This window comes from Tupaia chinensis, unplaced genomic scaffold, assembly GCF_000334495.1.
Source record: "Tupaia chinensis unplaced genomic scaffold, TupChi_1.0 Scaffold000359_1, whole genome shotgun sequence".
NCBI classification, from domain to species: Eukaryota; Metazoa; Chordata; class Mammalia; order Scandentia; family Tupaiidae; genus Tupaia; species Tupaia belangeri.
In genome coordinates, this window is record NW_006159855.1 from 3,092,993 (window position 1) to 3,116,550 (window position 23,558).

General features: G+C 42.0%; 1 protein-coding gene across 1 annotated transcript in view; it reads left to right on the forward strand.

The window, feature by feature from the left end:
• WHAMM (WASP homolog associated with actin, golgi membranes and microtubules) overlaps positions 1-15,175 on the forward strand; it is a 28,797-nt gene extending 13,622 nt beyond the window's left edge. The window contains exons 7-11 of the mRNA XM_027773538.1: positions 2,275-2,462; positions 5,238-5,324; positions 5,549-5,644; positions 10,893-11,364; positions 14,536-15,175. Coding sequence (XP_027629339.1) covers positions 2,275-2,462; positions 5,238-5,324; positions 5,549-5,644; positions 10,893-11,364; positions 14,536-14,828 — 1,136 coding nt within the window. The 3' untranslated portion in view covers positions 14,829-15,175. The remainder of the gene's footprint in view (positions 1-2,274; positions 2,463-5,237; positions 5,325-5,548; positions 5,645-10,892; positions 11,365-14,535) is intronic.
• Positions 15,176-23,558: the final 8,383 nt, after the last annotated feature.

Below are 23,558 nucleotides of genomic sequence, written 5' to 3' on the forward strand. Positions count from 1 at the left end.
GCTATAGAGCATGTGTGCTCACCAGAAAGACAGAGAAAGACAGAGAGACAGAGAGTGAGAAATCACCCCCCCCAGGGGAGATGGCCACGCCACAGTCCCTTCTCTATTCTCCTCTTGGGATTTTGGGCATGCATGCACACGTGCCCGGTGTGAGTTTAAGCCACCTGGTCCAGGACTCGAAACAGTTGAATACATGGGAGTCCAGTGACATAGCCATTATGCCATCTGCTGGTCCCAAAAATATTTAACTCTTTAATCCAGGGGAAACTAATTTTGATTGTGGTAGGAATCTAATGATTAACAGTCGTAATCACTCATTTAAAAAATCTTTTTCTTTACTGCCCTCACTGGCTGCCTGTCTCATATCCAGAATTACTAGACTGACCAATCTGAGTTGTTACTCTCCTCCTTTGATTTTTGAGTGGCTTTGATGCCGACTCCATATTGTTCCTATCACTTAACTTTAGAGGCACATTTTAGTATCTCATAAGGCAATCACCCCCTTCATTACTTTTGTCTTCTCCCCAAGTTTTCTGACTATTTTCATTCCTTTATTCTTCCAGATGAACTTTAGAATCACTTTGGCAAGTGCAAAACAAACAAACAAAACTTGGAATTTTGATTGGGATTGTGCTTAAAATGGGAGATTACTTGGGGGAATTGTCGTCTTTGCAATTTTGAATCTTCCCACCCAAGAACATGGTATGTCTCTCCATTTATTTAAATTGTTTTTCTCTAAATTTCCTCCAAGTTGAATAATTTTCGTCATACAGATCCTCAACATTTAGTTTAATCCTAGGGCTTCAAAAATTTTTTGCAATAATTTCAAGTAATAAGTATTTTGCATGTTTAGAAAAAAATATTGTTAAAAAAAGTTAATCTGGAAGGATAAAATTCCAAATTGTTCATATTTCCCTCTGGAAATGGAATTCAGAAGATATGGAGCAAATAAGAAAATTCCATTTTTTGTATTATTTTAAGCACTTCTGTTGGGTTTGAATTTCTTACAATGAGCATGTATTTTTTTTTTTTTTTGGTATCATTAAGATATCTTAACAATAAATTGTAGGTAGAATGTAGGTTGCCTTTCTGGAGGGCAATTTAGCAATAGGTACCAAGAGCTATTTACATATTCATCTGTTAAGGAAGTAATAAAAGATGTACTCAAGGGACCAGCAGATAGTGTAATAGCTATGTCACTGGACTCCTATGTAGCCCACCATGGTTTGAGGCCCGGATCCGGTGGTTTAAACTCAAGCAGGCACATGTGCGTGCGTGCCCAAGATCCTGAGAAGATAATGGAGAAGGGATTGCAACGTGGCCATCCCCCCTAGGGGGTGATTTCTCACTTTCTCTCTCTCTGTCTCTCTCTGTCTTTCTGGTAAGCGCATGCGCCCTATGGCAAAAAAACTCTCCCCCCACCAAAAAATATACCACACACACACAAAGAAAAAAGATGTACTCAAAATATTTATATACAGAAATGTCCATCACAGTGAAATGGATAATAAGGGAGTATTGGAACAATCTCATGACAAGAAATGTTTAAATCAGAGAACACTATGTTGCTATTAAAATGATATTTCCATCACCTAGAAATGTTCTGTTAGAACTCTGGACACTCTAAGTAGTAAGTGTGTATATCTCTATGTCTATTCATACATCTATTTTTTTTTTATAATTATTTATCTAATTTTATCTATTCATTCATTTATTTTGAGCAGACACATACACACACACACACACACACACACACACAGAGAGAGAGAGAGAGAGTGTGAGCGAGCAAGCAAGCCACCGGGTCCAAGACTTGAACCACGGTCGGCCATGTGGGAGTATCCAGTGCCTTAACCACCATGCTACCTGCTGGTCCCATTCATACATCTTGATAGTGGTCCTTCCTGGGTAGTGGATTACATGGGATCTTTACTTTCCTTACACTTGGGACCAGCAGATGGCATAATGGTTATGTTGCTGGACTTCCACATAGTCAACTGTGGTTCAAGTCCCAGGCCTGGTGGCTTAAAACTCATGCTGGGTACATGTGCATGTGGGTCCAAGATCCTGAGAAGAAAATGGAAGAGAAGGGATTGCAGCATTGCCATTCCCCTGGGGGAGTGAATTTTTGCATTCTGTCTCTGTCTCTCTGGCAAGAATAAACACTTTTTAGCAAAAATCTTTCTTAAAAAATAACTTTCCTTACACTTAACAGTATTTTGTGGATTTTTTTTTTATAATAAAACATCTTTTTAAAAAATTATCATTCTGTTTTAGAGAAACAGGATGAAGTTGTCTATTATGATCCATGTGAAAGTCCAGAGGAACTGAAAGACATTGATAGAGAGGTGGGGCTACAGGACCCTAAGGATCTGGAAGTGCGAGAACTCAGCCGGCAGTGCCAGCAGCTGGAGTCCAAGCGGGGCAAGATCTGTGCCAGAAGAGCCTATCTCAGGAACAGAAAGGTTGGGATGCCCAGGGACACTTTCTTTGCCTCTTCTTTGAGGAATTTCCTTTTTATGAAAGATAAAGGCGTACTTAAAACTTTTTGCATGTTTATATATGTATCAGTGGTTATAGTGAAAATATTTTTTTGTATTTTTTTAGAGAATTTTTTATTTAACTTAATTAATTAATTAATTTTAATCTGACCAGAGAGGGACAGAGTGAGAGAGTGGGAAAGTGAGAAAGCAAGCTGCCAGGGCCGGAACTCAAACCACAGTTGGCAATGTAGGAGTCTAGCGCCCTTAACCACAATGCCATCCGCTGGCCCTATGTTAAAGTAGATTTTAATTAATTAATTTAAAAATAATTATTTATTTAATTTTATTTATACATTCACTTATTTTAATTTGACCAGAGAGAGACACACAGAGAGAGAGGTAAAGTGAGAAAGCAAGCAACCACGTCCAGGACTCCAATAGTGGGTTAGTCATGTAGGTGTGTCTAGTACCTTAACCAGCATGCCACCTGCTGGTCCCCCAAATATAGTTTAAATATACTCCTTAAAAAGATTCTCTGTAAGGCCAGCAGGTGGTTGTGATGATCAAGGTACTGCACTCCCACATGGCTGACTGTGGTTCGAGTCTCAGACCTAGCAGCATGAAAATCATGCTGGGCACATGCACATGCGTGCCCAAGATCCCAAGAGGAAACTGGAGGGAAGAGACGGCTTGCTGTGTAGCTGTCTCCCCAGGGGATGATTTCTCACTTTCCCTCCACCTGTCTCCCTTGCTCTCTGGCACTCACATATGCCTTATGGCAAAAAACCTTAAAAAAAAAAAAAAAAAAGAAAGAAAAACCAAACAAACAAACTTTGTTTCTCTTGGGATTTACATATTTTCTGTAATCTCTAGACTTTAATTTATTCAGCAACTATGTCTTGGATGTCCGTGGCATACACAGGCACTCTTAAAATGATAATAGGCAGAAATTCTATGTAGAGCAGCTACGTCAAATTATAAAACATATTTTACTGTAGGGAATTGATTTAAAAGTATCAATCATAGATATAGTCAGCCTACATCAGACCTTTTATTAGATGAATGATTATGTTTTTAATTGCCAGAGGGTGTATGTGCCGGCCCGAGAGAGACGGAGGAGGAGAGAGAAAGCGCCCCTCAGTGGGGTGCGGTCACTCCACAATCACTCCTCTCTTTCCCCATCCTGTCAGGCACAGCGCCTAGTATGTTTTTCGAGCTGCTAGGACTGGGATTTGAATTGCAGCCAGCCATGAGGGACGCAGTTCCCTTAACTGTTAGGCTACAGGACTTGAGAATTTAAAAAGAAATGGCAATACCTACAATTACCTAAAAGGGTAACATCTTTTCCTACAGAAATGTAATTTTTTTTTTCCAACAGAAAAAAAAAAAGCTCCTTTATTTTATTTTGCTCTAGAATTTTAAGTGTATTTACTCCATATTTATTATTTACTCTAGTTTTCTTACTGAAATTAGAAAAACAGGAAAATTCTGACTTCTTTTGTTGCTTACAAAAGTATTTTTTACTCTTTCACACAAATATAAAAACTTAAAAATAAAACCAAAATCTTGTTAGAAGAATATATTTTTGGGTCAGCAGGTGGATTAGTGGTTAAGGCACTGGGTTCCCACATGGCTGACCACAGTTCAAGTTCTGGGCCTGCTGGCTTGAAACTTAGGCCAGGCGCATGTGTCTGCATGCCCAAAATCCCAGTAGGAGAATAGAGGAGGAGGGATTGCAGTGTGGCCGTCCCCCTTGTGGAGGTGATTTCTCACTTTCCCTGTCATTGTGTGTCTCTCTTCGTTGAATGCATGCACCCTAGGTCAAAAACCTTTAAAAAAAGAAAGAATATATTTTTACCATGTCTGTATTTAAGAATCAGAGTGACCAGTGGATGGTGTGGTGGTTGAGTTACTGGACTCCCACATAGCTGACCACAATTTGAGTCCCGGACCTGGTGGCTTGCTTTCTCTCTGGCTCACTATGTCTCTGGTGAGCACATGTACCCTATAGCAAATGAAAAATATTACATAAAACTAAATACATTAAAAAAAAATGATAGCTCCTGAATTTAAGAGCTCCTCTTCAGATGACTTCCATTTGCTTTTTGCTCTGTATTTCAGAAAACTCATGGGCAGGGTCCTTTGGTGCTCCCATGGTACCCAGAGCTGCTGTGAGGTGCAGAGATTCGGACACCTCCTTGGCAGTACAGCTATGCCTTCTCTTAGCCAGATTGGAGCATTAACTTCATCCTCCAGATCGAATCCCTCCTGCTCCCTCAGTTAGGGGGCCTTCGGCAGTGTTAGAGTTTGGAAGGCCCTGGGTTAATAGAAGGGAAGTGAGGTTAACGTCAAGAGTCCAACTTGAGTTCACATTACTTGCTGGTCACTTGGTAGCCACGTGACCTTAAGCAAATTGCTTAAATCTCTCTTTCGCTCTCTCTTTTCTTTTCCTGTATGAAAGGGAGGGGGAGACAGAGATGGGTATTTTTGACAGGGTCTCTCTGTGTGGCGATCCTCCTGCCCCAGCCTCCCTATTAGGCAGGCTTACAGGTGCATGTAAATATGCTCAGCAAGTTCAGCTTGGTCCAGGAACCAAATCCAGGCCTCCCTTGAGGCTTCTGGCCTCCCAAGCAGTGGCACTATTAGCACAAACTGATATCAATGAATGCCTTCCACTACAGCCCGAATGCAGTGGTCTTTTCTTTTAAGCTTTTATGTTATACCATAGTAATATTAAAAACTGTATTTTTCCACCAGGATCAATGCAAAGAAAACCATCGGCTCAGACTGCAGCAGGCTGAAGAAAGTGTAAGATATTTTCATCAGCATCACAGCATTCAGATGGTAAGTGGCTGAAGGAACGTGCTTTATGTCTGTGTGATGTGCCACACTAGACTGAACTGGCAGAAACTGGAGTTGCACGGCTGGGTCTGCAGAGGGAACCCTCCTGCAGTCCTGCAGCCTGGGCACAGACCCGGTGGAATGTTAGGATACAGCCCTTTTCTTTGTGATGACATATTTGATTGTAATCTGAATCATTTACAAATACTTTTTTTTTTTTAATACAGAAAAGAGACAAGATAAAAGAAGAGGAGCAAAAGAAAAAAGAATGGATAAACCAAGAACGCCAAAAGACACTCCAGCGATTGAGAGCATTTAAAGAGGTAGGATCTAGAAGTAATCACCTCACTTACATTTTCTGGGAAAATAAATGAAAAGCACCCAACCTAGGAAGAAAGTATATAGTATTATGAGCAGGGCCCAGCCTCCGCGGTACAGTCCGCAGTGCACAAGATTGTGGAGCTGGAAACCATGTGCCAACCACAGTAAAAATTCCCAGCCTGGCTGACTTGAAAACACTCTGGGTAGAGGAGTGCATGCCCAGGATTCTCATGGACTGGAGACCTGGAGGAAGGAGATCTTGGAGTGTCTACGCCCCAAGAAGGGCACTTCTTTTTCTGTCTTTTTCTCACACACACTCTATCATTAATAAAAGAACAAAACAAAACAAAACCGAAGAAGTATTAAGAACAGATAATTTAGAAGATGAAATATTTCGAAAATACCATTGGGCTGGGGCCAGCAGATGGTGTGGTAGTTAAAGAGCTGAATTCCCACATGGCCAACCATAGTTCAAATACTAGACCTGGCAGCATGAAAACCATGCTTGGCACATGTGCCTCCATGCCTCGAATCCCAGGAGAATGGAGAAGGGATTGCCACATGGCCATCCCCCGTGGGTGGGTGATTTCTCACATTCCCTCGCTTTGTCTCTCTCTGACTCTCTTTTGAGTGCATGTGCCCTATGGCAAGAACCTTAAAAAAAGATACCATTGAGCTAGTTATATGGCTTAGTGGTTAAATGAGATGGATTCTACATGGCCAACCATGTGGTTTGAATCCCAGCCCCACAGCTTGATAAATACACTGAATGCAAATGTGTGCATGCCCCAAACCCCAAGCATATATACCCTCTGGCAAATTAAAAACAAAAAACAAAAAACATTTGGGGCCGGCAGGGGGCATAGGGGTTAAGGGCGTTGGACTCCCACATGGCTGGCCCCAGTTTGAGTCTCAGACCTGGCAGCTTACATTCTCATTTTCTCTCTCTCTCTCACTGTCTCTGTGTCTCGCTGATCCAATTAAAATAAATAAGCAAATAAATAAAGTTAAATAAAGTATTTTTAAAAAAAAATAAAAAAAACCCACATTATTTGCGGTAAATTAATAAAAACCAAAAAAAATAGAAAATCAATATATTTCACAACCACATGTCAAACACTTGCTGTTTTTGGCATCACCGCACTCGAGTTCCTGCTCTCCCCTCCTCACTGAATGGTGCTAACTAAAACCACCGTGCTTTAGCGCACTAGGGAAAACTGAAAATAGTTAAACTACCCTCAACTTTAGCTAGCTTTTTTTTTTTTTAAATTTCTTCCATTAGAATGAAGAACAGTAAGAGAAAGAGACACAGAAAGAGACAGGTACCCTCAACAGAGAGAGAGACAAACAGGTGCCTGCAACAGGGTCCCATAACATGATCACCTCATTGCATACCGAGCCAGCAGGACTGTGGGACGTGTACAACAAGCCCAGCATGTTCAAGTTAGTTGGGGAACCAAATCCCCAATCTTCCGTGTGGATCCTACATGCAGTGTGAGCAGTGTGTTACCCTGTGCTACCAAGCCAGACCAAGCTGGCTGTTCCTCTAATTTATAATAAAGAATTCTTTACAATGTCATCAAGGAAGGATTGTGGCATAAGTGTAGTAAAAGTGCTTTTTCTTTTTTTTAGCTTTTTGCCATAGGGCACATGCGCTTCCCAGAGAGAGACAGGGACGGGGAAAGTGAGAAGTCACCCCCTCCCTCCTGGGGGATGGTCATGCTGCAGTCCCTTCTCCTCCATTCTCCTCTTCAGATTTTGGGTGCACACACACCTACGCTTGGTGTGATTTTCAAGCCACTGGCTTGAGGACTCTAGGACTGGCACCAGCACTCAAATCGTGGTTGGCCATGTGTGAGTCCAGAGCCTTAACCACCCTACCACCTGTTAGCCGGTAAAAGTGTTGGTCTTAAGATAGATATATTAAAAAAAAAAAAAAAAAGTAAATAGGAATTTCTTTAATAATATCATTGAGTTGTTGACTATAAAATTTAGACCTGTTGTCATCCCTATCCTCCCCTCAAAGACCCAAATTTATTGTTGCCTTCTAAAGAGGAACTGACCCATCAGATAAGATTCTGGAATTGAAGGAATACTATGCAATGTTGGGGCCAGCAGGTGGCATGGTGGTTAAGGGCACTGGACTCCTACATGGCCGACCATGGTTCGAGTCCTGGACCTGGCAGCTTGCTTCCTCACTTTCTCGCTCTCTCACTCTACCCCTCTCTGGTCAAAAATGTAAAAATAAATAGAGTTAAATAAAATAATTCTTTAAAAAAATGATAGTTTTTTTTTTTTTAAAAAAAGGAATACTATGCAATGCCAACAACCAAATAATAACTACCAACTTGACCTTGTTTTCTGACACACTTACCAGTATCATAGCGTATTTTGACCATAAGGGCCGCCATTATTGGGTGCTTTCTGCAAACGAGGTAGGACTGTGCTAGGGACCTTACATTCATTCTCATTTATTTCCCTTTATCCATGATAGGGCACATGTGCACACACGTAAGAGTAAAGGGGGTAGGAGAGAGAGGAGCAGCTCCTGTAGGGTCTGGTCACACTGAGATCGCCTTTGTTCAGTCCTGAGAATCCTTCTGTTGGTTCTTGGGCACTTAGGTGAGTGCCTGATGTTTAGGTTGACTGGGCTGGGATTTGAACTGTGGTCAGCATGTGGGATCTGGCTTCTGAGTACCACATTATCTCTGTGCCATGGAGCAGGCCCTCATTAATATGTTTTTAAAATTTTATTTATTAATTCATTTATTTTAATTTGACCATCGACAGACAGAGAGACAGAAAGAGAGAGCGAGAATGAGAAAGCAAGCCACTAGGTCCCAGACTTGAACTGTGGTTGGCCATGTGGGAGAGTCCAGCGCCTTAACCACCATGCCACCAGCTGGTCCCCCAGCCCTCATTAATTTTCAAACAGCCTTGTGAGATACTGTCTTTACCATTTTACAGATGAGTAACCAAGGCTTAGGATATTTATATGACTTAGCTCGAGGTTAAACAGAGCAGGAAGAGAGACCAGGTCCCTTAGTCCAGTCATATCAAGACTTCTCAAATGGGGAGCCTTTACCAATGCCCAGATCCATGCCCAAAGAGTCTGACTTAATTGTACTGGCTCAAACCTGGTTATGAAGAATTAGGGTGGGAAGAATGAATTGAAGGGGAGCTACGGAAATACCAGATTAATGGAGAGCCAATGATGTGGAGAGTAACTGGCTAGCTGCTGTCACCAGGAGCACTGATTAGCAGAATGAAATCAGTGTGGAGGAAGGGATTCGAAGATAGCTGCAAGTCTGTCTCCTTAGCCCTGACTCACATGAGTTAGCGGGCAGTATAGCGTATCAAGTCTTCAAGTGGGATGGTATGAACATGGAAGCAGTAGACTGAAGATGACAGAACCAGGCCTCCTAAGCTCCCAACAAACTGGAACGATGAATTAAATCTAACGAGTTGACCTAATATAAGGATAAATGACGAGCTCTTTTAGTCCAAAAAAATCTCATTATAGAGATGTACACTTGTTCAGGATGGTGACAGAGAGTCTGTGTGGCTTAAATTCAGGTGAAAAGAACCTCGAGAATTTAGTCTTTTTCAGCTTCACATGAGTGACTTGTATGATGTAAGCCCATGGGATTTTGGACATATGAACAGAAGCACCCTCTGTAGAATGAGGGGATCTGTGTTCACTGAGAAGTGCCACCCTCAAAGGGGATACAGCCAACTGGAGCACATCCGGAAGGGAACAAGCGAGAGAAAGATAGGACAAGAAATGGAAGTGTGTGTACACGACACTGGTCGAGATCAGAGAAGCTGTTTTTTGTTTCTGAAGGGCTTTCGCGAGGTAAAGGATTTGTCTCGGGCAGACAGTGTAAGGCAGACTTTACGGTCCCGATTCACAGCCATATGTTGCTGCTGGGATGTCCAACGGGGACCTTTGGGTGGCTGAGGACTTCCCAACTTCAAAGGTCAACTGAAGGACCACTGGCGTTGAGCCCTCAGGCTCCAAGTTTCTGGGATGCTAACTCTAACTGCTCCAGTGGGGCCGGGGCTTGCTGCCATCATCTTCTGTTGTCCTGAGAAGAGAAGAGTGAGGGGGGGGCGGGAAATACCGAGTCAGTCATGGACTGTACGATGTGTGCGTGTAACAGTGACAGTACCATGTTGTAAGCATCCTTTGCCAGCTTAACTCAGATATGTTTCTGATGTATATTCATGTTAATATATGTAGACACTGTTCATTTATAGCCCTATGGTATTACATTTTATACTTCATTGGCTAGTTGGTGCCTAAGTTTTTGCTAGAAGTACATGTGCTTGCCAGAGAGGAGGGGGAAAAGCATGCCCCATGGGGAATGGTCACAGTGCAGTCCCTTCTCTGTCTTTCCCTCCTTTCAAGATTTTGGGCAGGCATGCATATGTGCCCGGTGTGTTTCTCAAGCTGGGTATGGGATTTGAACAGCTGCCTTAACTACCAGGCCACAGAGCCAGCCCATCAGTGCCTTTGTTAGGGACCTCCTTTGTCCCATAGTTATTTGGAGGGTTAGATTTTTCTTTATCAAGCTAACACCTGAGACACGAGACCTTTTTTAAATTTAATTTCTTAAATTATGAAATTTACTTTAGGCCTGAAAGTTAGAAAAAAGAAATACCACAGTCCCTGTGACACCTGTCACTTTGATAGTCACTCTGCTGGTATTTCCTACACCTGTCTTTTTTACGTGTTTATAATCCTAACACCTATTATTTTGGATCCTGCTATTTTCACTGAACACTCTACCATCTTTTTCACATTTCACAGACTTTGCACTATATATTTTTCATGGCCACTTAAGATTTTAAATACATTTGCCAATATTTTTTCAGCTAACTTCCTATTGTTGGTATTTCGAGTTTCTCGTATTTCAGACTAAAAGTAAGATGAGTCTTTTCACCTATATGTCTTCACATCTTCATTTAATGACAGAGGAGATAATCCTTGATGAAAGGATCTAACCGCTTACTTTTTAACACAAGAAAAGTGGATCTACTGGGCTGTTGTAAAGTCATGACACATTTTTGCATATTCTCCAACGACCTAAGGGTGGCAAGGATTGCTGTCTCAATGACAAGGAGCCACGCTGTGAATAAGAGCTTATGCACAGAACTGCTTCTGTTACAGACGTGTTTATACAAAGTGTCAGCATTTTGACAGCTCGCATTTGTGGCAAGTTTCTCACAAGAGTTTCTCATTTTCAGAAATGTCCTGCTCGAACTGTACGAAAAATCCCTCGCTCAGAACCCGCGGCTCCAAACCTACCAGGTGGCCTCTCCCAGTGGACATCCTCACCAGCTTCTCGGACGGGGTCAGTCGCTCACCCGTCCTCCAGGAAAACCAGCAGTGCTCCCTTACTGGAAGCCACTAATAAGAGAACCCCTGGGTGTCAAGACTGTGTTGCAGACATTCCCGTCCAGATGTCTGTTCCAGTTGGTGACCAGATGCCCTCCAAATCCAGTGAGGAACCGTCACTGCCACCCGCTCCTCCTCTTCCTCCTCCTCCTCCTCCACCACCTCCGCCACCTCTCCCCGCTCTGTCCTTGTCTTCTCAAACTGCAACTCATAAGAACTTGGGCTTCAGGACTTCAGTAAAAGACGATCAGCCGCTTCCTCTAGTGTGTGAACCACCTGCTGAAAGACCATGCGATCCCTTGGAAAGTTTTCAGTGCCCAGGTAATCACTGGGACTCTGTCCCTGCTCCCCATGGGTTATTAAGGTGTTGAAACACTGTAACTTTAGAAACCATGATCTTTAATTCAGTGTCTTTTCGAGATTCTCTGTAATCTTGAAATATCCCAGTGTCTATTGCCTTGCATATTACTTTTTTTTTTTTTTTGAGAGGTTTTTGCTATAGGGCATGTGCGCTCGCCAGAAAGACAGAGACAGACAGAGAGACAGAAAGTGACAAATCACCCCCCAGGGTGAATGGCCATGCCTCAATCCCTTCTCTATTCTCCTCTCGGGATCTTGGGCACGCACGCATACGTACCCGGCGTGAGTTTAAGCCACCAGGTCCAGGACTTGAACCATGGTCAATTTCATGGGAGTCCAGCGATGTAGCCATTACGCCATCTGCTGGTCCCACATATGACTTTTTTATTGCAAAGTTAGCTTAGCCAAAGTCTGCGCTTAATAAGTCCTGACATAGCTTGAAGAAATATTCTATGCATTTAAGGATCATATGACTTGGGATTTCTGAGGTGGTTAAAGTACTGATATATAACTTATTTCAAGTTTAAGATTTTAATATGTATTTGATTTCTGCCTTTAGAATATTTTGAATACTGCTTTAAATTAAGTTTACTGTTGGGCCTCCAAGTTTACAGAATTAAATTGTTGCATTTCAAACAGGAAATTATTTGAAAACGATTGTGAAAGAGTAATAGCCAGAATGTTGAAGGCTGCTCTTGAATATTGATTGACACTCAGAAATTTTATTGTTGCTGGGGCCGGCAGGTGGCATGGTAGTTAAGGGCACTGGACTCCCAGATGGCTGAACACAGTTCGAGTCCTGGATCTGGCAGTTTGCTTTCTTACTTTCCCTCTCTCTCTCTGTCCCTCTCTGATCAAATTTAAAATAATATAAATGAAGTTAAAATAATTCTTAAAATAATAAACTTTACTGTTGCAAATCTTTCTAAAATATAGTATTTCCAAAAAAAAGGGCAGGCTACTTTTTGTCTTGGCAAACACACTTGAGTATTTGTTTAATCAAGCTATAGTTCTTTTAAAAAATTTATTTAGTGTCATTAATTTTTTAAATTTGAGAAGCAGAGAGAGAGTGTGAGGGGGAGTGAGGTCTGGGACTCGAACTGCAGTCAGCCATGTGGGAGTCCAGTGCCCTCAACCACCACACCACAGCCCCAAAGCTCTAGTTCTTACTCCTAATTCTAATTATGGTTTTATACACTGACTGTTGAGGAAACTGGCTTAACTCTGCCCAGACTCAGGAGCCCACTGCTTTTGGGGGTATATATAGATAAATCCAAGCAAAATGTTATGTACACTTGTTTCTCAGTTTCTTTTGCTATGGAGTATCTGTACTAACCAGAGAGAAAGAGAGGGGAAGTGAGAAATCACCCTCTAGGGAGATGGCCATGCCACAGTCCCTTCTCCATTCTCCTCTTAGGATTCTGAGCACACACATAAACATGCCTGGTGTGTTTTATAAGCCACCAGGTATGGGACTTGAACTGTGCAGTCAGCTCTGTGGGATCCAGAAGCTTTAATACCTATTTATATATACATGTATATATAAATTAAAAAAAAATTAGAGAGATTTTTGCTCTAAATTAGCAGCCATGATCATGCCCCTGTGTCTAGTGGGTGATAGCAGGTTTTACCCCTTGGGGGTGTCAAGGTGCCAGAGTGAAAAATAGCTTCTTCTCTTCATTATCTTGAAACACTGATCTAATCTGTGTTTTGACAGCATTTCACACCCTCAGAAATAATCGTGTAAGTCACCTCAGGGTAACGTAGGTGGAATTAAACCCACTGTCTATGGAAAAATGTGTCAGTGCCACCTCCTCCCGTTCATGGAGCCACTGCGTAAGACTTGAAGCCTTTCTGTGTACGGGAACCTACTCACTTCATTGTCACAGAATGAATCATCACTAATGAATATCCAAGAGTCAAGTTAGAGAAATACAGTGGGCTAAATTTTTTAAAAAACATTTTTTTAAGGGGAAAGGGAAAAGGAAGAGATACGGATTCAGAGGAATCTAAGTTATACACTATAGATTACTTTCAACCCAGGCATCCATAACTTTTTGGGATCACAAGAAAAGATATAATTTGCGTTTTGAAAAACAGTTTTCTGCCATAGGGCAGGTGCCACCATGCCGAAAAACAGTCTTTCTAACAACAGGTGTGTGTCTGCATCTGTAAGTTGCTTTGGGTTTGGAAAAGTAGAAAATAAGAGGTCAAGATAAGTATGAAGACAGGTGCTCCATAATGCTTGATCCTTATGAGATTGGGGTTTCAGTTCCTAGATAGACCTGTACAAGCCAGGTGTGTGTATGCGTGTAGTAATCCTGGCCGGTAGGAATGCTCGAGGAGGACTGTAGTGGACCTTCTAGAAGGTGCTTGTCTTTGTCTCTTTTTTTGTTTTAGAGATTTTTACTATAGTGTGCGTATGCTCATCGGAGAGATAGAAAGTGAGAAATCAGCCCCCAAGGGGCATGGCCATGCTGTAATCCCTTCTCCATTCTCCTCTGGGGATTTTGGACATGCACGTACACACGCCTGGTATGAGTTTGAAGCTGCCAAGTCCAGGACTTGAACCACAGTCGACTTCATGGGAGTCCAGTGACTTAACCTTCATGCCATCTGCTGATCCCTCTTTGTCTTTCTTAGTTTCTCACCCTCATGAAAGAGACAAACTGGCCAGCAGGTGACATGGAGGTTAACGTGCTAGATCCCACATGGCCAGCTGCATGGTTGAAGTCTTGGACCTGGCGGACTTGAACATCATCCCAAGAGATTATTAGAGAAGGGGCTGCAGTGCGGCCACCCCTCAGGGGATGATCTCTCACTTTCCCTCTCTACCTCTGTCTCCTGATGACTGCACATGCCATATGTCAGAAGCTAAAAAGAAAAGAAAAATAAAGGAAACAAATCAACATAAAAAAAGAAGATAAAATACTAGTTAGTAAACCATCCCATATTCAAACAAGGAACTTGTCATTCATCTTTTTAGCAGATATAAAATGTGAGGATGACTGTATGTTCAAACCAGGGCATTAACTGATGTGTGATTTACCTGCTCGGGTACAATACTGTTCTGACAGCCTGGGGAGAAGGAGCGTGTTTTCTTGATAGTTCTTTCTGCTTCTTCAATTTCAGGATCTATGGATGAGGTGTTGGCCTCTTTAAGGCACGGCAAGACCTTTCTCAGGAAAGTGGAAGCGCCCGCTTTGCCCCCTCCCCGCTCCTCGATCAATGAGCACATTCTGGCCGCCATCAGGCAAGGAGTCAAACTGAAGAAAGTGCACCCAGACTCTGACCCAAACCCCAGCAGTAAACCAACCAGTGAGCTCGAGAGGAGCATCAAGGCAGCGCTCCAGAGAATCAAGAGGGTGTCCGCGGACTCGGAGGAAGACAGTGATGAGCAGAACCCCGGCGAGTGGGATCAGTGAGCCCTTCTCCAGGTTTGCCAGGGCTCCCTGTGTGATGTGTTCAGATGAACCGATGCAGGCCAGGCCTCTTCCTGAAAAGCATGTGAACGGTCACAAAAGACCCCAAAAGATCAGCTTTGAGTGTGAGACTGTGACTTTTATTGACACTGTGACTCTTTTAAAACTGGGGAAGGAAGCAGAGGTGTGGTGATCGTCACGTACCAACCCACAGCTGGAGCAGGTGTTGCAGCTGTTAAGGGATGAGTGCTTACTGTTCCCTGTGGGTAACCTAGACGCACCGGCTGATTGTGAAGGAAGTTTGCGCTGCAGTGCTGAGCAGCACCATTAGACCACTGACCATGCCCTGTGCATATGGAGTAGTGGTTCCTCAGAGTTAAACGTCTGCATATGAACTTCAGCAGTGATCAGAACAAATTGCTCATATTCAGGAATTATTTTAAATATTTAAATAAAGTTTATTTTATGTATCAAACATTATGTAAACTCTTAATAAAGAGTATTTATAATGCATCAGTATTGCTCATGAAGAAATGAAAACAACTATTTTATTTAATTTTTTAGGTTTTTTTTTTTTTGCATAGGGTATGTACACTCACTGGAAATAGAGAGAGTGAGGGAAAGTGAGAAATCCACCCTGCCGGGGGAGATGGCCATGCCGCAATCCCTTTTCCATTCTCCTCCCAGGACTTTGGGCACACATGCACCCTGGCGTGAGTTTCAAGCTGCCAGGTCTGGGACTAGAGCCATGGCTATCTGCGAGTCCAGTGCCTTAACTACTACGCCACCTGCTGGCCCCCAGTACTGTCTTTAATTACTGTAATTTCAGTATTTTGAGACTCCAATGAGTCTAACCGGGCTTGTATAATTCTCTGAGTTTGCTTTCTAAGTTCTGCAAAGGATAAGAATTCTTCAAAAAGAGAATCCTTTTCAATAGAAAGTCCTCCTAATAGAAGTCTCTGGCCCAGCTGTATCTTCTGTGCATCAACCTACTACTCCTCCTCCTTTGGAACCTTCTCTGCCTCGTTTCTTCCTTTCTTCGCTTCTTCTAGCCAAGTCCCAAAGTAAATCTAGACTCTAGCTGCAGGGAATTCAGAGCCAAGGAGGAGGGCTTCAAACCTTTCCTACTCTCCAAGTGCTGCCAGTCAATCCCCACCTCTCAAAGTTCTCGGGCTTTCCATCCCACCTAAGTGAGAGCCGCCCCGCAGCATGCTATACTGAACCCTGGGAGACCTGGCTGCCATCTCCCTTCTCTTCCGCAGGTTTGACTCCAGCAACACCGAGCTGCTTCTTGCTTGTCCCCAGACAGCTCTGCTTGCTTAAGCAGAAGGGCCTGGAATCACCCTTCCGCTCTGCTCTGTCCTGGCAAACCCACACCTGTTCTCTGGTCTCAGCCCCATAGCTTTGTCCTCTGTGAAGTCATCCCTGACCCCTCTTCCTCCTATGTGACCACTACGTATATGACCTGGACACCAGCCACGTTACCTCCCCTATCCACAGCCCTGATGATGGCAGCCCAGGGGGCCATGGCTGATATCCCAGGGCTGGCTGAAGCTGACTGGCTTGGGAACAGGCATCGGGATGGCTGATCCACGACTGGCAGCATCCTACGAACAGACCGGGGGTGAAGCACGATGAGCTGGGCCAACCAGACTTACTCAGCTGTTCATGCAATCAGGCAGGCAGCAGCAGGAGCCAGAATCAAGAGGTTGTTATCAGTGAGCACACAGGATGTAAAACCATACCACTAAGGAAATTTATACAGGGGGCTCTCAAACCTTAGGCTTATGAGAGGAGTATGATGGTTTTTATTGCTACCACAATAAAGCACCACAGATGTTGTGGCTTAAAACAACACAAATTTATTTTCTTATAGTAAGTCCGACATGGGTCCCACTGGGCTACAATCAAAGTTTTGATGGGACTAGGTTCCTCTGGAAGCTGGGGAGTGGGGAGAAGCTGTTCCCTTGCCTCTTCTGGTTTATAGGGGTTACTCGCGCTCCTTGGCTCATGGCCCCTCTCCATCTTCAAAGCCAGCAACATGGGGTCTCTTGATCCGCCTTTTTGATCAATCCATGTCTCCAACCAGGAAAGGGTCTCTGCTTTTAAGGACTCCTGCGGTTAGGCTGGGCTCACTGAGGAGTCCAGGGTAATCTCTCCATCTGAAGATCCCTTTTGCAATGGAGGTAACACACTCAGGTTCCAGGGGTTAGGATGTGGCTATCTTTTGGGTTCATTGTTCTGTCTAGCACAGGGATTTTACTAGAGTGCTGACTGCCAGGCCCAGATCACAAAAGTCCTAAAATCCAGGAGGTTTGTCTGAGATGGGCTGGTGACCCCAATAGCCCTGAAGCAGTTGGTCCGCAGCCTATCCTTAGAAAAACACAAAAATACCCAAAGAGAGGAACTGAGTGGGCTTGAAGAGTGAAGCTGGCATACTTGAGAGTCACTGTGAGTTCCTCCTAAGGTCAGCAGTCCTGGAGCCTGATGTCTCACAAGGTCTTTAGTGTGGCCTGGTCGTCCCAGCTATGGAGAAACTGGGTGAACACTGGCTCTGCTCTTGGTCACCTGGGAGAGCTCTGTCTTGAGAGGGAGCCTCAAAAATCCCATCGGGTGCGTTCCATTCACCCTGCACTGACTCATCTCACCTCTCTGCTGGAATGGAGTAGACTTGTGGAAAGCCACTGAGTCCTTCTACCTTGGCACGCTTCCTGCCCCAGGGCCTGGAGTGCTATGTGACGGGTGGAGCATGAATTGGTTGAAGAGCTAAGAGTATAAAGGGAGCTCTGCAAGAGGCAAGAGATGTCTCTGGGAATGGCTGATTTCATCTGAGGGTCAAAGCCTTTGACTAAGACCTAAGAAAAGGATTGGGGCTAGAGCAGGGAAAGTACCCCAGGCAAAGGGAGCAGCATGAACAAGAAGAACAGAAAGAATGCAATGCCAAGGCAAGAAGGCCAGTGGAAGAGCCTGGTGTGTCTTTGTGGCAGGGAAGAGGCCAAGAAAAGATGACCTGCCCACACTTCAGGAAGAAGCAGATGGAAGCTTTGCATAAGAAGAATCAGAAAATGGAGGACATTGTGAGGGGACCAGGAATGGGGCAGGGAAGGTCTGGTGAGAGCAGCAGAAGTGGAATGAAGAGATGAAGTGAGGTGGAGAGGGAGGGTGAGGGCACAGAGATGATGCTGACACTGAGGAGGCATTGGGGGAACTATCAGGGAGGGGGAGCTGGCCAGGGGATGGCCCTGGAGAAAGGGGCGGTGGTTTGTACATATGCAGGTGAGGTGTTCTGGGTATCCAGGACACTGGGACAAGGTGGGGCAGCAGGCACACGTGAAAGGGGGACGTCCTGGGTGCAAGTCGGGGCATAGGCAGCCACTTTGAGTATAGATGACTGTGGAAGCCTTGATCTGCCTGGGAGAGAATATTCAAGATGGGTCAGGACAGAGCCTTGGAGACCCCAACACAAACAGCAGGAGAACAGGAAGAAGGAGTCAGAGGCGAGACAAGAACTGAGAAGGAACACTTCACAGTAATGGAAGGATTATTTCAAAAGAGCAGTGAGGTCACCTTTGCCAAAAGGCCTGAAGAAGTCAAAGACAGGACCTTAAGTGGGGTAAGAAGGCCCGTATGGGAGGTGGGTTACGCAGTGGTCAGGGTCAAAGCCTACTCACAAGTGAGCAGTAAGGGCCTAGACTGTGACCCTCAACAAAGCAAGCACTGTGTCCACAGAAATAATTTCTTATCACCGGTCTTGTCTCCTGTACAAATATCTATCTAGTTTATCTAGTGGTCCCTCTGATGAAATCACCCCTCACCTTGAAGACTTTCTTGTCCCCATCCGGAGCAATTTCTGTATTTCCAAGCATGACATACAGGTGGTAGAGAGTAGGGCAGTGACAGGAACATGAGACACTAGGCCGATGTGGGTCCCCTACCCCTAACATCTGAACAATATTTAAGACCCCCAGAACTTTCAAGGACTCACCTCTGGAGAAAAAGAGGTCCCAGAATTGACTAGGATCAAATTCCATGAGGCTGATGGAACAGGGGCTCAAAATAGAAATGAACTTGAATGAAGGAAAAATAGAGGCCATATTTCTTTCACTGCTGAGTTGAGGGCTGGGATTCACACCTCCTCCATTTGTTCAGGAAAAAATTGGTTCTGTGCCTGGTACAGACTTTGTCCTGTGAAAGTTCTGCTCAAACAGCTCTGGGAAAATCTTAGTAGGATGTGTCTCTGAGATGAGCTTTTTCTCCAACAGTCAGACAAACACGCATACTCTGCTGCCCCTCCTAATTAGAAGGTTAGCCCCTGCAGAAGTGCCTCTTGAGCTGAGAAAAGCCTTAGTGTGGGCCCTCTTCAAGGCAGAATGTGACCAGCTGGAGGGCAGGTGTGCCCTAATTATCTCCACACATAGGGCTGTCCCAAGGCAGAAACTGGAAATGTTGGCAGACTCCAAAGACCTACATTCTGTTGTGAAAGGTGGTATACCTCACCTATATTGCCACTCTTGCTTTGGTTTAGGAAGTGGCCCTAGAGGACATTAGTCTAATTGGGGAGATCAAAACCTTTCAAAATATTTTTAGAGAGATTTTTGTTATAAGGGGCGTGAGCTCGCCAGAGAGACAGAAAGTGAGAAATTACCTCTCGGGGAGGATGGCTACTCTACAATCCCTTCTCCTCCACTCTCCTCTTGAGACTTTGGGCATGCATGCACATGTACCTGGCATGAGGTGTTTTTGTTTGTTTGTTTGTTTGTTTTTTTAACTGGGCCTGGCATGGGTTTTAAGCCACCAAGTCTGGGACTCAAACCCTGGTCAACTGTGTGGGAGTCCAGCGACTTAACCAATATGCCATCTGCTGGTCTCTAAAATATCTTTTTAAGACACAAGGGCTTCCGAAGTATTTTTATCAACTTAAATAGGCACAAATGTTTTACTGAACTATATATTTCTACATAAACAACTCAATTACAACAAAAGCAGCAAAGATACACAAGTTCTGAAAGGAAAGAATTTTTTCCCTAGATACAAAAAGATCATTTGCCAAATAACATCAAAAAGAAACACACAAAGCAAGAACTGTTAGACACAGAAGAAAGAGACAAGAAATACAAGAGTAGTGGGAGACCAACATAAAATAACTTTCTTAGTCTTTAAATGAATCAAGTCAAAATTAAAGGTACACACTGTCATACTTAATAATGTAAAATTAATACATGTAGATTGATTTTGTTTACTTCAGAGATCACAATCTTCTTTTCCATTTCCTGGAGATATTATTAAAACTACAAATTTGTTAGATTCCCAAGAAAACATCGATAAACTCCCAAGTGCACGAATTGTACAGGCCATACCCTCTTTGACAACAAGGCAATAAAACGAGAAGTTTTTAACAAATGCTAAAACAATGACTACAAGTATCAAACTATCTGAAAAATTTTAAGTATTACTTCAAATACTATCAGTAAAAAATAAAGTCAAATCTGAAATTCTAAATAATTTATAACTTAGAATACCATACAGAAAAATTAAAGTGCTGTGAATAAAGACGTTCAGAGAAAAAGTCGGTCTTAAAATGCTCGTAACTGTAATAAAGCATGGAAAAGTTAGAATGGCATTCACTTTGAAAAAGCACAAAAATAATAAAGGAAGAAATTAATGAGAGCAAAAACAAATTTAAAAATCATAAAGTGGTAAAACAAATTACAACATAAATCCCAGAGTTGGTTCTTTGAGAAGACCAATAAAATAGACTAATTCTGAAAAAATGAATCAGAATAAAGCATAAGCATACATTACGTACAAGAAAGAATGATATAATTAGATTACTACACATTTTGAAAATCTTAATAGAATTATTTAGTAAATTTTAAATGGCTAAAAGCCTACAGAATAGGAAAAAAATTTAAAGAGAGCAATGAGCATGGAAAAAATTATCAAAGAATTATTCTCTAAAAAGGCACTAGACTTTGACAGTCTTATACATGTTATAAAAACTTCAAACAGCAAAAATTTTGAATATTATTTAAACTGTTCCAAGACATAAAAAAGAAAGCTTCCCAACTTCTTTTTAACTTTTTTAAAAAAGCTCATGTAAATCAATACCTGACAAAGACTGCAAGAAAAATATTACACAACTATCCATCTTAGTATAATAACGTATGAAAAATTTCAACATAAAAAGAGCAAGCCAAATCCAGAATATTTTTCTCATGTTTAAGCTCTTATCTTTACTATACAAGTAATGCATGACCTCTGTAGAAAAATCAGAACATACAGATTAAGAAATACAAAATAAAAATCTACCATATACCAACCAATCATAAATAACCACTGTTAACACTGAAAGGAGATGTATATTTAAAGAATGTACTACGACTACATCAGATTTTCATAGAAATGTAGAGAGGGCTTAACATTAGCAAATCTATTAAAATGATTTATCTTAAATCAATAGAAAAAAACACTTTAATCATCTTGACAGATGTGGAGAGAAAAGTCATTTAATAAAATTCCATCATCTACCGTTGATAAAATTTTCAGCAAAATATAAATAGAAGGGCATAACTTTAATATAGAAATAGGAATATTAAGAATGATTTACACAAAGAGTAAAATTGATACTTGTGGAGAAATACGAGAGGCATTCTAAGTAAAACAATACACATAAAGGAAAATATACATCACCAGCACAATTAGATGTATATTATCTAACACTGACCTAAAAGTAGTCAATGTGATGAGACAAGAAAGTAAAATAAGATTATTAGAATAAAAAGAATTCAGTAATTGGCTAGTTACAAAATAACCAACTACCAAGTTAAATAAATTGCTCTACAACCACACACTACTCTCTTTGCTGAGTAAGAACGAGGTAGATTCATGTGTACTGACATATAAAGATCTATTGCCAAGTGAAAATGCAACCAGTAGAAGGGTTTTTACATAAGGTCAAAATGGAGATCAGCAGGTGGCGTCATGGTTAAAGGTGCTAGACACTCTCACATGGCTGACCACGGTTTGAGTCCGAGACCTGGCGGCTTGCTTTCTCACTTTCCATAAAATTAAATAAATAATTCTTTAAAAAAACCCATAAGGTCAAAATGATAAAACATATTTATGGAAAAAGGAAAACAGGAATATGTATCGATTGTCGACTATCCTGGGGCCGAAGGATTTTTGTTTTGTTTGGGGTTAGGAAGAATGGTTACCTGGTAATCCCTTTTCCCTCATTTGTCTCTCTTTGTGATTTTGGGCACCCATGCGTATACTTCCATCATGTGTGTCTAACCACTGGGTCCAGGACTTGAACCATCTGGTTGGCCATGTGGGATTTGGCTGCCTTAACCACCAGGTCACAGAGCTGGTCCAGAGGGATTTTCATTATGTAGAACTTTCATTCTTAGTTATATTTTTTCATAATGTTTACATAACTTTCATTTAATGTGTAAAATTAAAAAAAAAAAAAAAGCAGTGGAGGGACCAGCAGGTGGCATGGTGGTCGCTGGACACTCCCACATGGCTGACCATGGTTCAAGTCCTGGACCAGATGGCTTGCTTTCAAACTTTCTCTCTCTCCTCTCTCCCCCCCACCCCAGTCAAATTAAAATAAATGAATAACTAAAATTAAATAATTATTTTTTAAAAAGCAGTGGATTTAATTTTTGTTAAAAAGAAGAGCAGTGTATCTATATATTATACAAACAACAAACAGTTAGAAAATACAACGGACTATCTCACTTATAATATTAATCACAACTACAAAAATTCCCTATACTAAAAAAAGTAGACTTAGGAATATGAAACATTACAAATTTACTGAAATGAATGATCAAATATCATAAAGATGTCAATGCTCTACATATATGAATTTTACACAATTCTATTTCCAGTTCTTCTAAACATCACAAAATAACAACCAAATTTCTTTTTCAAGTATTAATATGTAAAATGCACTAGGAAATTTTGATTAATGGGAACTTAGTCTAAAGCTATGATCACTATGACAGCATTGGGGTACATGCTGTAACGTACAGGTAGTTAATGGTCCATGACAGACAGTTCAGAAGCATTCTTGAGGACTATGTGTCTATCTTAAGCACCCAATAGGAGGACTGGGTATAAGGTAAAACTCGGATTTTTATATCAGTAGAGAAAGGACAGAATTCCAACAAATAGTATTGGGGCGATTTAGAAAATAAATTCCAGATAGGTTAGAGATTTCATTTTTAAAAAGAAACAATCAAAGTACAAGAATGCAATACTGGCAAATACTTACAAAGTTTTAGAATCAGAATTAGAAAGAGCTTTATGAGCATGACAGCAAAGGTACCAGTCATAAAATGGAAAAAAAGAGTTGACTTAAAAAAAATTAAGGTTTTCTCCACAGGGCACGTGCACTCACGAGAGAGAGAGAGAAATCACCCTCTCCACTCTGGGGGATACCCAGACCACAGTCCCTTCTCCATTCTCCTCTTGGGATTTTGGGCATGCATACACATGTGCCTGGCATGTTTTTTAAGCCACCAAGTCTAGGATTTAAACCGTGCAGTCAGTCATGTGGGATCGAGTACCTTAACCACTATGCCACGCCATCTGTAGCCCTCCTAAAAAGGTTTTAACTTTCTGAACATTTCAAAAAAGTTGTACATACAGCTTACCTTTAAAGAAAATGGTACTTATGGAAAATAATTCTTAGAAATTAGTAAGACCACCAAATACCATATGGCT